This window comes from Antrostomus carolinensis, unplaced genomic scaffold (genome assembly GCF_000700745.2).
Source record: "Antrostomus carolinensis isolate BGI_N321 unplaced genomic scaffold, ASM70074v2 scaffold18973, whole genome shotgun sequence".
NCBI lineage: Eukaryota > Metazoa > Chordata > Aves > Caprimulgiformes > Caprimulgidae > Antrostomus > Antrostomus carolinensis.
In genome coordinates this window covers 14,813-29,381 of record NW_010304692.1, presented here as the reverse complement: position 1 = coordinate 29,381, position 14,569 = coordinate 14,813, and the positions used below count along the sequence as shown (strand labels likewise).

At 43.2% G+C, this 14,569-nt stretch overlaps 1 protein-coding gene across 1 annotated transcript in view; it reads left to right on the top strand.

The window, feature by feature from the left end:
• Nucleotides 1–14,569, top strand: part of GOLM2 (golgi membrane protein 2) — a gene marked incomplete at its 5' end in the record, with an annotated part of 22,838 nt that overhangs the window by 7,558 nt on the left and 711 nt on the right. The window contains 7 exons of the mRNA XM_029084167.1: nt 385–487; nt 1,555–1,645; nt 2,448–2,595; nt 3,274–3,354; nt 3,712–3,810; nt 5,228–5,401; nt 10,997–11,164. Of these exons, the coding sequence (XP_028940000.1) occupies nt 385–487; nt 1,555–1,645; nt 2,448–2,595; nt 3,274–3,354; nt 3,712–3,810; nt 5,228–5,401; nt 10,997–11,164 (864 nt within the window). The remainder of the gene's footprint in view (nt 1–384; nt 488–1,554; nt 1,646–2,447; nt 2,596–3,273; nt 3,355–3,711; nt 3,811–5,227; nt 5,402–10,996; nt 11,165–14,569) is intronic.

Below are 14,569 nucleotides of genomic sequence, written 5' to 3'. Positions count from 1 at the left end.
TCGTGTTAGTTGCTAAATGAAAGGTAAAGAAAAATTCAGGGGTTTTGGCACAGTATCAGAAAAATGGTTCTAAAATTCCTAGTGACATCTGGCATACATGAGTAAATCAGCATCTTTTTCAAGTTAGTTTAGCAATCTTTAAAGTATATCTAGAAGAAATGAAGAATAAAAGAAAAAATAAAACTTGAGCAAATTATAAGTTAACTTACAATCAGCATCTTTTTCAAGTTAGTTTAGCAATTTTTAAAGTATATCTAGAAGAAATGACATGAAACTTGAGCAAATTATAAGTTAACTTCTATAGCAATATTGAAAGTTGTAAATGCCACAGGACATTTTTTCTCGTATTCCCATATTCATGTTTATTTTTGCTCTTTGGCCTAGAACAATTAGCAGAGTTACGTCAGGAATTCATTCGCCAGGAAGATCAGCTTCACGAGTACAAGAAGAACAATACTTACCTCACAAGGAGACTGGAGTACGATAGGTATGTCTTCAGCAGTGTGAGTAACTGCAGATTTGTGTGCCTGTGTAATGGAAGTCTGTACTTAAAAAGTGCAAATTAGTCCTTTTTCTGCTAATTCTGCAATTGAGTATACTTACTTGGGGTTGTAACTTTGACTTAGCTAATTGATTTGTAAAGTTTTGGGGTTTTTTTGTTGTTCTACTCCCCCTAAAGTGAGACATGATCTAAGACAAATCTGACTTACTGGAGTTGTTCAGCATTGGACAATTTTAAGTTAATGCATTTTTTAGAACAAGGAGATCTAAGTTAACAAATACTTGGAAGAGTTTCATCAACACAGGTCTGTGAGCTGCCAGAGTTGTTAATTGCTGTCTTTCTAAAAGTGTAATTTTAATTTTTTTTCAACTGAAGTTGTTGTATGTTGAAATTTTAAGTTGACCTCAGTCTTTGAAATTTATGCTGGAGAAGCAGGGAGAACAAGTCCTGAAGCACTGAGGAGTGAGGGAGGTCCAAGTGTTTTCTCAAGTGTTAAACTTTCACACACCAAAAAAATAGTCTCCACTTGTATGTGCTGTGTTGAGTCTTTGTGGGTTTTCAGGAGATGGGAATTTGTTGAGTTGAGTTAGTCTCTGTGTGGCTTGTTGATGAAGTTGGGACACTTATCTGTGTCATTCAGATGTTATCTGAGTTGGTAGCAGTAACTGATAGTGGCAGTTGTGCGTCTTTGGCGTTGACAGCCACGGGCGATACGTTGCTTTCCTAGTGGAATTAATATATGCTGATGACAAATTAACTGTGAAGCTTGAATTCTCAGTTGCTTTCCAGATTTTGGAGGCAATATGTTCAAGGCCATTCTGTTTATTTTACTGTTTTTCTGCTCTGTCCCTATTTTTTCCAGTTCTGCTTTCTTTCTGTATTCAGTCCATTTCCACTCCATACACATTCCAGGACAAGGCTTTTTGGACAGACTATTCTAGTTATATCTCAGGTTTGGCTTTTTGTGCCACTTCATATTTTTCCCCCTATTTTATTTCTGGCAGAGCAGATACAACAAATGAAATATAACTAATAATGTGTTTCTAATCAAGTCTGCAGTGTGGGCAGCAGATCAAGGAAATGAGATTGCAACATGAAGAAAACATAAAGAAAATAATGGAGCAAGTTGTGCGGGAACAAAAGGTAATGCACAGCTAAGTTTCTTTGTTGAATCAGAAGAGCACGAGATCTGCTGTTTGTTTGACTCAGCATTTCACATATACAGAGGCCTTGGATGTTTTTTTCCCTAACTTTTTGTTAAATATTGCCCTGAGCAGCCCTAAATTAGTGTAAGAAAACATCTGCCTGTTCTGCTCAGTCAGGGAACTGAGCCTTGAAGATGAGGCTGAATTCCTTGCTCTGCTACAGCCTTCCTACATGACATCATTGCTGAGGATTTCAGCTTCTTCTCTGTAAAATGGATATTACTTTGTAGCTCTCCAGGGTAGGATCTGTGTTCTTACAACCTTATACAGGTTGTTGCAAAGGGTAACTTGATCTCTATTGAGGCCTCGAGGTGCTAACGTGATGCAAATAACAATGGTATGGGAAAGGTATCAAGGGTGTAATTATGTGATGCAAGCTGCCAGAAGAATATGGGCCTCTTTCATACAAACAGATGAAATATCCTGTTCTTCTTAAAATTTCCTTTCCTTACTTTGTCTCTGTTTACAAACATTTCAAATAATAAGGCAGACTTGAAGCAGATTGCTACCTGCTGTGAAGAAAACTAACTCTGTCCCAGTCAAAACCAGCACGTGTGTCCATATTCCCACCTCCTGCCCTCGGGATTCAGGTTCATATACAGAGCACTGATGTTGTTTGCTTAGATCATCTCATTCATAAATGTGATTTTGCTTACCCAAAGTAATCTTGAATTTGAGGGGTTTTCTTTTGTAATTTTCAGGGATGTGCTTAATGTTGGTTCTTTCTGAATTTGTTCTAGCAGGCCACACAAAAAATTCAGTCCAGTAAGGACACTGAAGTAAGTCCCAATAATGACGACCAGGCAATGTCTAAGACTGATCCAGAGGCAGAAGATAAAAACACAGTAAAGAATGAGCAGCCTTCAGATCATGCTGTAAATGGCAAAGGTATTTCCTTTTTTGACACTTCTGATAGATAATGGGTCATATTCTGACAGATAATGTGCTGTATAATTTGGTACCAGAACCAGGCATTTCACTGAAGTAGAACAGTGAATTCTTTGGCTCAGATAACTGATCAGCTGCGTGTGATTGTACTAAGCCAGAGTTTATAGGTATCCAGAGACTGGCATGTCCTTTCTCTGGGTCCTTTTTATGGAAGTAGTTTCTTGCACAGTTTTGTGTTCACTTAGTTGGTTCATTTGGCATCTCCTTCCTCATGTGGCCAGTTGGGAACTGGGGATTGCCTCTCCTTCCTCATGTGGCCAGTTGGGAACTGGGGATTGCCTCTCCTTCCTCATGTGGCCAGTTGGGAACTGGGGATTGCCTCTGCACGCCCTGGAAGGTGTGTCTTGGGGTGAGCTAGGGAGGGGGCATGTTGTTGGGGAGCTGGAATGTGCACGGAGGAGGTGGCTGGAGGCTCTGACTTTGGGAGTGCTGCTCCAAAGCAGTCTTCAGTCACTTCCACAGTACAGTATGAGGAGTGTTGTGGTCACATTATCACTACAGGACATGTTCTGTGGATAAAGGACTTTTTCTCCTGGTCTTAGAGCCTTCCACAACAGGGAAATTCACTGTTCAAACATAAAACTTAATAAGGCAGAATATCCTATTCTTGTCTGACAGAGAAAATCAAACCAGGAGGAGATGCAGGCATGCCTGAAATAGAAGACAATGACCCTGCGAAAGCTGAAGATACTCCCACAGGTTAGGAGAAATATTCCAATACTTTCACATTCAGGTTCTGGGTGGTGTATATATTCTGTTTGAATACCGTGTGTTTCATAGTGAATGCAAAGGTTTAAAATCTGTCTGTGGCAATAAAATTCAAGCGGGGTGTAAAATCTGATAGTTTTTACTGTGCTTTAGAGGCTTGAATTCTCAAAACTAAATGCTTCTGATAATATTTTTTTTTTCCCCCAGAAATCTTGTATTTTATATTTTAATCTATGATTTAAAACCAAGAAAACAACAACAAAAGTTTACAGGATAGTTAGAGGAAGACCTGGTATATGGTGTCTGTCTGTTTCATGTCAATACTTTTGTCCATGTATTTTATTTTAGCCTTAAAGAAGCCACTTATTTCAGCTCCTAAAAGTGAAGGTCATCAACCTGTCATAAATCTTCCAACTGAACAGCCCCATGCTCCAAATCTGGCACCAGGTAAAATTCTTATTAGCAGGTGACAAGTCAACATTTGGTAGGAAAATTACCCATTAATGTCTGTTACCATATGATGAATCTTAGGTGGACGTGGGCAGCTGCTTTTTTGTGTTTGATGTGGTTCCAAAAAGAAAAAAAACCCCAGTCAGTTTCCACAGGGTACAGGATTGAGTGTGTTCTTAGTCTGGCCTCTGGAGGCACAGAGGTTGCTGGTTGTACAATCTTTCTTTGTCACACACACTAATTTCTGAACCTTTTGGCCAACTTCAGCCAGATTTGAGAGTCAGAAGTTTCAAAGATAAGTGCTTCAAGATTTCTCCACTAGGCAGAGGAGAGGATTTGAAATGAGTACTCTTCCTTAGGGGTACTAATTAGACAGGGTTGCAACATATCATCAAGAGTTGATTGTTGATCTCTTGGTAGCCAGTTGGAGATTAAACAGTGGTGCTACCAGTTGCTCATTGTCCTGTTTCTGTGAACAGCTCACTTGAGGGTGACGTGGGAGAGGTTTAGGACATGAGAGAACTGAGAGTACTGCAGCGAAAGGGTTTAGAAGAATTGCAGTTAGAAAGGACACAGATCCATAGAAAATATACTTAAATTTAATGCTTGTGGACCAAGTCACTTTGCTTTAATGTCAAAGAGAATGTTGGGTTATATCTGCCCTGCAAGTGGCATATTCAAATACTGTCCTGCTAAAAGCCATTAAAGATAACGCACTCGTTATATATTTGTGACATGACCAAACAGCTTGAAGTTTTTTGTTATGCCTATTAATGGTTCTTTTCAGAAAAGGCAACAGAAATATTTCTTAATTTCTTCCCTTTTGCAGTGGTTCTGTGAGAAGATTAGAATCCCCAAAATCATTGAGTTCAAAGCCTGTATACACATTTAAAGTTTATCACTTCCAAATGTCAGGTCTTTTAAATAACTCATTCCTTTTTGTTGGTCAAAGGTAGTCCTTCATTTTGACTTTTATTAATGAGAAAACATGAAAGATAGCAAGTGAAGTGCTTACTTCCTTGAATTTAGAATTTATCAACAGAAGGTTGATGTGAATTTCCAGGGGACCAGGGTTTTCTGTATTCCTTGGTTATGTAGTCCTGTGATTCTGCTTATTATTTTTAGCATCGCTTCTGTGACCTACTGCAACCTTCTCCTCAGATCATAGCTCTTGAAACAATAAATGGGCTTAGTAGATTTGAAAAACAGAATCAGCAGGAGGATTAAAAAAAATACCTAAATGTATTATTGTTCTGGGCTTCATCAAGCACTTAAATACCAACATAAAATCATCTGAGAAGGTAATGACTTAGGATTGATTATGTATTAAAATGTGATGAATTCTCTTCTGTGGTAACATTATAGCCTTCTTTTGGAACCCTGTAAGAACCAAACACCCTTCCTCATTCTGTAGGTTTGCACAGTGACAATGATGGAAACGTGGATATTGCGAAGCAGATCCCTCCAAATTCTCTCCAGCACTTAAATTTTGAAGAAAATGTGGAAAATCAGAACGAACACAAAATTGAGACAGACCATATAAAAATTCCAAAGAGCAGAGTTAGTGACTTGCAGAAGATAAAGCAAAGTAAGTTGGCCAGTATCATCTAGTTCAATACATCAAGAAAATCGGTTCATTTTCTGTCTGTAATAGTGCTTGTCTGGAAAATAGGGACCGTTACAGTGGGTGGCATCTGGAGAGTGAGTCTGAAAGGAAGTGTAGTGTGTTGCTGTGTAAAAGATATGTCTTAATGTGTCCTCTTTCATATATATATTCAGTTATTAAAATTTGCTTATAGGAAGTTTAAATGCTTTTGGAAATTACTACACATTTAAATAGATTAGGTCAAGACTTTTGATACGTGCATGATGCTGACTTACTTATATTCACACTATATTACTTGACTTAAATATGATGTTTTGGACAATATCATAAGAATTCAGCCCTTACGTAGGGGATCTTTCTGGTGGGATGTGTATATTGGTCAGAAGTTTGGACCTCTGTAAGAGGAGGTTTTCCAGAACCCTCCTCTTCCACGTCTGCTCAAGGAAGAAGCCTTCAGCCAGGAGCAGATCGTGTCCCTGTTTATTGTGTGTGACAGTGGTAATTAATGTTGCTGGGGCTTAGTGGGCAGACAGCAGGTAAGAGTTTGCAGATACACACCCAGCTGTCTGGGAGCTGATGATTGGAGATGCAGCAGGAACTGTAATGGGGGGAGTGTTACACCTACAGTGTTTGATTTAGCACAGGAGTGTTGTATACATGATATTGAAACAAGTTTCTTGTGGTGTCAATGGAGATACTATACTTCTAAGTATAGTATAGAGTATCCTGACTGGGTATACCTTAACCTAGTTATTTTTAAAGAATTAATTCCCATTGTTTAGTGTTTGGGTGGGGAAAGGGCATCTGGAATTAAAAACACAGTGCTGAAACAGCTCTTCTTGGTTTTGTTTTGGGTTTGGTTTTTGTTTTTTTAAATGTAAATAAGATTTTTCTTTATTTGATAAAGCTGTTATAAATTCAACTTTAAATTTCTCTGTACTCACAGCTAAGTAGCTTTCATTTAGGCTTTGTTTTTTATGATTACAATCTGTCTGTACTCCAAGATGACAAGTTATCACATCAGAACAGCCAGCTTCAGCGTCACGAGAACTGGGAGGAGAAAAGGATTCGATCACCTCCTGCCAGAAGTGGGTGTTAATTCTGTGGGTCAGATAAGCTGCAGGACAGAAACAGCAGTTTTGGGAAACAGAATCCTGAATTGATCAAAGAAAAGAATTCTGCAAACTAGAGTCACTCTCAGAAAGATTAAACTATGAATTAATGTTGCCATAAAAGGTTTAGTTTGGGAAATTCCCTTTGTTAGATTAAGCTGTTGCAGTTTCTTTTCATGGTCCAGGACTTTTGCTAGCAGAGAGCTGGAGGGTGTGTGTGGGAAGAAAGGGCCGTGGGGGGATGTGGGAGTCCAGAGTGTTCTCTCTTCCACCCCTCACCCCCTCGTAGCCCCTGAAGGGTCAGAGGGTAAAGCCTGTAGCTAGTGCCAGACTTTATCCAAGAGGTTTAAGACAACACCCAAAATGGTTTCTGAACCCCTAACAACTTTGAGAGAGGTACCACGAGAAGACATGTCTTTGAGAAGTGAACGGAAAGAGGATTTGAGGCATTACAGAGAGGCAGCAGCCTGGCTTTGCCTGGAAAGGTAACAACAAATTCTCAATCAGTTTGAATACAATATGACAAGTGGTTAACATGGATTTTTCAATACTAGATTGTGTCAGAGTGATACAATCTGAAAAGGATGTATTCAAAGGGACAGAAGCAGTGAGAACAGGAATGTGACTGTGTCACAGGCTCATGAATGAGACCTGCTCAGGGATAAATTGCTGCTACCGTAAGAAAAGAATATTCCAGGCACAGGGATCACTGACAGTTTTATTTACAGAAAAGCTTCTGTGAACTTTACAAAGATGCATCCTTTGCTTGGCAGCCTTTGGTATTTTGAGTGCTGGAGGATAAACAATGTATGAGATGTGTTTTCAGCAACAGTTTGTAAACAAAAGTAGTCTGCAGTGAGAATGGAGAGTGACACACACAGAGTAAGTGAGGAGTAGTGAGTGAGCAGTTCAGCCAAAACCCATGTGGTCAACGGTGGATGTTAGTCACTAAGAAATGTTTGAAGTGAGGTTTTTCTTCTGGGTTGTGTTAACAGGAATGTCAAATATGTAACAAACTCTGGTTTACCTAGTGCTGGCTTTAAATATCAGAGAAAGATGGTGGAAAGCTGGAAGGAATTCAAGGGAGAGAAAAAATAAATCAATAGTTTAGTGTGAAGTGGGGAATAAAGCTCTAAAAAGACCAGGGTGGAAGAGGTAGGGGATGGACATCAATTTACTGGCTTTTGTAGAAACAGACCTTTAGGGAAGGCTTTGGTTATTTTAATATCACTCTTGGATCTTTCTGATGAAGTGTGGGGGTAAGTGTATTCAGAATTGGCATCTGAGCTTTTCTTCCACTCTGTGTATCCTGCGCTGTGCAAGACTACTTTATCAAAGGAGCTTCTTGAAGATCCTGCGCTGAGTGACTGCAGCTGCAATGACAGAGCTCCATCTCAGCTCTTGGGGTTTTTAGGTGGATTGGCTGTCTTCCCTGGGGTGGATTTAACGATGTGGGGGGCGAGCTTTGCAGGCAGGAGCAGTGGCTGAAATGTCTCTGTGGAAGGTTCCCAATGGGCACCCGAGTCAGTCCCCATCACTGATTAGTCTCTTCTCTTTGCTCCTTCATATTTGGGATAACTGACATTGTACCTTGTAGTGATGTCTGAGGGAGAGACTTCCTCTGTCATGTGTGGAAATAGCTAATCCAGGTTTGCAGGAGATTTATTTTCTGATTGATCAGCTGTGGCTGTTCTGAAAGGTCCATTGGTGAGAAGTTCATCCCTCTGGTACAGAGGAGCCCAGCTCTGGCACAGCTTTGTGTGGTTTTGGGTTTGGTTACTGAGCGCTTCCAAACTTGCTGTGCCTCAGCCCATGGGGTGAGATGAGTAACCATCGCTGGTCAGTGTCTCCTGTCTGTCTGGTTTCAGAGTCAGGGAACTTCTTCCCAAAAGATATTTTCCTTTTTTATCTTGATAGCATAGATTTAAAAATTAATTTTGGAACTAGGTACCGAGATGGGCACATTGTGGCCATTTGGCTTCAGAAGAAGCAGAAGCCGAAAGCGACTGCAGCAGTGTCACTGTGGGTGCATTTACCTGGAGAACAGCCGGGTGCAGCAAACCCCCAGTCCCTGCTGCTGTTCAGAGTTGTCCTCTTGGCAGGTCCTTCGTGATGAGCATGTGGACAGCTGCTCCAAGTAGTGTGTTTGTAAGGATCCAGCTTTGAGTAACACCCCATGTGTCTCTTCAGAATTCATTTCAGCAGATGTTCCCTGCAGATTTTAGCACCAGTGACATCCTTATGGGGCATCTTGTGCTGCCGCTTACCTCTTGTGCTTCATGAGGGGCTGGAGAACAAGTCTGTGAAAAACTGTGAAGTTCTTCACAGACTTAGGAAGAACAAGAACTTCTGTGAACAAGTCTGTGAAGTCTTTCTGAAGAAATTTTTCTTCACTGAAAGGGTTCTCAGGCACTGGAATGGGCTACCTAGGGAAGTAGTGGAGTCCCCATCCCTGGAGGGATTTCAAAGCCGGGCAGATGAGGTGCTCAGAGATCTGGTTTAGCAGTGGACAGGTACAGTTGGACTTGATGATCTCAAAGGTCTTTTCCAACTGAACAGTTCTGTGATTCTATGGCAGCACGTTCCACTGAGCCTCAGCCAGCCTGTGTAACGCTGCGTGACGGACACTGACTCAGGTCTGGAGCGATCTGGGAGATGCACAACGCTGTCAGGATTCCAGATCTTGTCCCTCTGGTCCAGAGAGCACTTGGTGCATTGCTGGCTCTGGCTCCCAGCGACTCCTGTTCCAGTGGTTGCCTAAAGTCTTGGTATCCCAAGAGCACTGTATGTCCCTTGTGTTAGAGCATTGATGTTCTCCTGGTGTTGGGTGAGGAGTCACCTGCTGCCTAAGCCCTTTGTACGTACACCTGACTGCGCGCACAGGCAGTGGAGTCGCTGTCGAGACCACCAAGCCCAAAACGACTGCTGGTGAGGTTGGTGTGTGCTCAGGGCCTCAGCCCAGGGTTTCAGCCTCTCCTCCCTTGATTTGGAGCAGCTTGAGCTAAAGTACCAAATGTTCACAGCAGAGTGAAGCAGCTGTAGTGACAGTAGCTGCATCCTGAAGGTCGTGGTGCTGGACCTGAGCTCTCCAGGGCTGTCCTGGACGCTGGGCTGCTCACACCAGCTCCAGCTCCCAGGCCTGGAAGGTCTCACTGTTTCCTCAGATCCCTTTCTGCTGTTTCACTCCTGTTGGTTTGAGTTCACTCAGAGCTCGTTTGTCACAGATTTCTGGCGTGTCCACAGGCCTGGTTTGGCTGTGAGTGAAGTGCATTCAGTTGTCTTTCCAGAGCCTGTTTTATATTTAACACGTGTGAATTGCACAGCTCTGTCTGCTTTTTCTGTATAAGTGTCCAGCAATACCAACAGCAGCACAGGGGTTACTCAGGGATGACTAGAGAATGAATAATAACTTTTGATTTCTAAACGGATCATAGTTTCTTCTTGCTTATTTTATGAAAATAACTGAAACTTCTGTTTCTGTACATTTGAGCCACACTCAATGTGATTCTTCTGCTCTTCTTCCCACCCAGATAAGCACGAAGTTATTGTTTGTCTTGATTTTTATATCCTGCCACATACTACAGTTTTCATTGTTTTAAGAAATAATTTCATTTTTACATCTGTCCATCGTAACCCCAACCACCTTTCTAATGCTAATGTTGAAATCTCATTCTCCAGTTCTGCTTCTCTGTTTAACTGTGAATCACTTCACATCTGCCTTGGCAGACTGTTTTCTCAGGCCGTTTCCAGTCTGCAGGGATTGCATCGCACTTTAATCCTATTTTTTTTCATTTATATCTAATCCCTCCAGACTTGGATCCTCTGCAGACTCAGTGTTGTGTTCTTTAAGCAACGGGCCAGCAGACTGAACTGCATTGGACCTGAGCAGCTCTCCCTGTATCCCATTAAACACCAGCTCTGAACTTGACGTGGCACCATTAATCTTTCATTGTGTGCTTGGTTGACTGTCTCGTCCTCTCATAGTTCCAGCTAATTCTCATTTTTCTCGTGCATTGTTTCAGTGTGTGGAACTATTCTTAATTCTTTGCTGGGAGACAAAAATACTGGATTCGGAACATATTGCAAACTGTTAAAGCTTAATAGGAAACCAGAGTGTAAAGCCAAATTAATTGGGTAGCTAAAAAAATCAGTTCAGAGGTGGAAGGCAGATCTTGGCTTGAGAAAGTTTTTATTAGTGTTTGTAGGGAATCAAAGGCAGAGCTTTTTGTTTGAGCTTGCTCTAGTGCTTTTCTCCAAAGAGTGAAGCCTGGAATGATCAGGTTGCACAAGGTCCAAGTGCTGAATGTCCTTTTGCAGGGAGGTGTTCCACAAGGTCCTCCCCCTGCCACCCCCTTTCTCCTCCAGCTGGAACTACCAAACCCCAAGTCCCTTCACCTGCTTTCGGTTGGAATCTTCCTGTTTCTTTCCTCTCTGCTTCTGACTTAATCCTTTGCCTACTTCACAGGCCGGTTCTTTGATGAGAATGAATCCCCTGTTGATCCGCAGCAGGGTTCTAAACTGGCAGATTATAATGGGGATGATGGTAACGTGGGTGAGTATGAGGCAGACAAACAGGCTGAGCTGGCTTACAATGAGGAAGAGGATGGTGATGGTGGAGAAGAAGACGTCCAAGGTGAGCTTGGGCCTTATCTCCATCCCATTGTAATAAAATCCACGCTGAGTTCACTTGTTGAATTTGTGTAAAGCTTTTGCAAATTTAGCAATTTAATTTCTAATACAGAATAAATAAGCTCCGGGCAACCTTTAAACCCGCTCTCGCTCTCCGTTTGAAAGCAGCGTTGCCGCAGTTTTCAGCGGGAGGAGCGATTCCTGGGTTGGGTCCCGTGTACCCTTTCGGCTGCAAAAATGGAGATGCTTCAAATTCCTGAACTGGTTTTGCCTAAAACCCTGAATCTGGTACCTGCCTCGCTGGGTCGTAGCCTTTGCCATTGCTAAAGCAATTTTCAAACACGAGAGCAGAGTGGTTTTGCCTCCTGCTTTTGTCACAGCTGCCTCAGGTGCTGTGCGAGAGGTCTCGGCGATGCTGAGCGGCGTTTTTGCACGTTGTACACAGATTCAACAGGCTTCTGGTTTTCCTCACTAACCCAACTTCAAACCTCCTTCACCTGGCACTAACACCTGCACCATCTGCATGTCCACCCTGGGTTCTGCCGCGCGGCACCTCTCCATCGCTTGTCTGCCGCGGCTCGGCCGTTCTCCATCCAGTGTTTGGTGGTGTTTTGTGAAAGGCTTGCATGTCTGCAGCTGGAAATGTTCACATACACATAGATGGTGTTTCCAGTTAAGGAACGTGTGCAATGAAGTGTGGGGGGGAAAAAAAACCCTTTTTTTAAATTTTTTTTTTTGTTTTAGATTGAAGTTCTGCAGGCTCTCTGATTTTGATCCTCGTAATGCAAGTTTTTGGCTGTTAGTTTTTCAGACACGTATTTAATTGGTATGCGAGCATAATTAATAGGAAAAGCTGATAAAAAGCAACTGATTTCTGTGGGCGTGCATCTAACTGTGCAGGGTCAGCATTTTTTGTCTGGGCTGGTAGTTTGAAACTCATGAACAAGCAAAAGAAAAGAATCAGAACCCTGAGCAATTAATTAACTTACTGATAAAAATGACAACTCTGCTGCTGCTGCTCCCGGAGATGTGTCCTGTTTTGTTACAGTTTTGCTCAGAACTGTGGCAGTGGGTTTTAACCACCCTGGGTCTCTCCTGTGTGTCCCTCGGGCTGGGTTATCATTGGGTGTCGTGTGCTGGTACAAGCTGGATTGCAGGTGGAGGTACAGAGGCACGTACAGCTGCTTCTGCTGGTGCCGTGCTGGGGAAGGAGGAGATTTGGTTCGAGTGATTGTGATGCTGCAATGAAAAGGGAAGCGTGGTGTCACCGCGCCTGCTTGGGTGTCAGCTCTGCCCTGCAAAGCCCAGCACTTGTGTGGGTTGGGTTGTTCCTGGTTTCTAGTTCAATTCTCCTCAGTAAGCAGCGGGTGATGCCAGGCTCCTCACCACCACAGATCCTTAACTGGACTTCAGCACACAAGTCCTGAAGTTCTGACCAAGGCCAGTGACTGGTGCTGAATCTCTGCAGCCTCTGACATTTCCCTCAGTCTCTGGGCTCGTCCCGACCCGCGGCCGCTGCGCTGCCGAGCAGGAGGGTGGGAGGAAGAGGAGGGTGAGGGCTGCCCACACTGTCCCCAGCTCTTGCTGTGCCTCACAGCTCCGTGCTGGTTTGTTCCTCAGCACAAACACGTCGCTGGGGTGGCCTGTACAGGGACACCAGTGGCTGTAGGTAGCAGGAGTTAATATCCTGCGTGCTCTCAGCTGTTACCAGTAACAGCACAGCACTCCTGTACGCCAGCTGTGAAAGGGGGGGTCTGCTACAGGAGCAAGTGGTGGAAAACGGTTAAAAACCATGGAGATTGTTCTTAGGTAGCTTGCTGTGTGAGGGATATTGGAAAAAAATAAGAGCTCTGACTGAAAGTGGTGTCAGAAAACTGTTTTCCATTTAGATGTGGTACCTGTCGGTTCACTGCTGTGGTGGATTTAAATTTGGACTTGGCAAAGGTCTCTTTTCTGATCCTATCTGTCTGTATAGATGTAAAGGATTGGAGATCTGGTAGTAAAGATGAAGGAGTGACTTCTGGAAGCCTTTTCTTGAAGAATAGTCTGAGCACCATATGCTACTGCCTCACACTTAATGTGGTAGGAGAGGGTAGAACTGTCAGGGTTTGGAGGGAGGGTGGTTAAAACTGTTTAGGGAGGGGGGAAAAACCCTGAATTTCTGTCTAAAAATTATTAGAAAAACATCACATGGTTTAGCATTAGGCCAGAACAAAGCATGTGGCATGTGCCAACAAAGCCATTTAATTAAACATGTTCTTCTGTTGCTGCTAGAAATGTGTGGGCCTTCGATTGAAATTTTCAGAGGAAAATAAAGAAATCTGGGAGACAGGCTGATGCGAGTGTCAGTGTCCAATCTGGCATCCCTCCTCTCAGCCCACCTGCTGGGGATGCAAGGTGATATTTAAAAGTTGTTGGCTTCTACTACAGTAAACGTGTTTCTGTGGTGGCTGGTTGGTGGAGGGTTGTACAAACCCAGCGCTCTCCACATGCTGCACTGGTAGTTTCTTACCAAAAAAACTGTGTGTCGTGTAGATAAACTTCAGCCTTTTGCTGGTGGGAGCCGGTTACTGCCGGGTACCCACCTCATGTGCAGGAGGAGTAATTGTTGTGAAAGTGTTGAAGCACTTCACAGAATTATCCCAGAACTGCCTGGATTGGAAAAGCCCTTTAAGCTCATGGAGTCCAACCATGAACCCAACACTGACAAGTCCCCTATGACTAACCCATGTCCCTCAGCTGAAGTTTTAGGGCTTTTTCACTTGTTGAGGGAAGCAGGCTGGGGACCCACACAGGAGGGAGCTGAATTGCAGAAGATTAGAATATCTTTTTAAAACATCACTTGGAAAAAAAAATACTGGAGTTTTCTTGATGGACATTTCAGTGGGTGCTGCAGTAAATGGTTATACTGGGGATGCATAAGGGTTTTTTAAATTTAATGATTTTTCACAAGGTTCAAAAACCAAAACCCAAGGAGTAGAAGTGAAGAAGCAGGACAGAGTGGAGTGGTGGAGAGAGGCAGTCATTCTGGAGCTGAAAGACGGGGTGAAACCTCTTCATCCTTCCAGTCAGGGACAAAGCTGTGAATCCAGCTGGGAAGGATGAAGTGGCCACTTCCAGCGCCTCGCCCTGGCCCTGCTCCTGCCGGGTGCTCCCTGGCTGGGTGCTCAGCCTCTCTGTAGCTCCAGCTCCTCTCTGTAGCTCAGGAGCAGATGTCTGCACTGCTGGGCTGAGCATTTATCGTGCAGGAGCCCGGCGAGATGGGTTTGGCTCAGCGGGGAGGAGCCGCGGTGAAGAATGTATTGTTGGCTTTTCAGCAGTGCTGAGAGAGAGAGAACGGGGATTTCCATCGATAAGAGGTTGGAAAAGGTCAAGAGCTGCCTTTGATGTGTTTAAAAGTCTCTCTTCA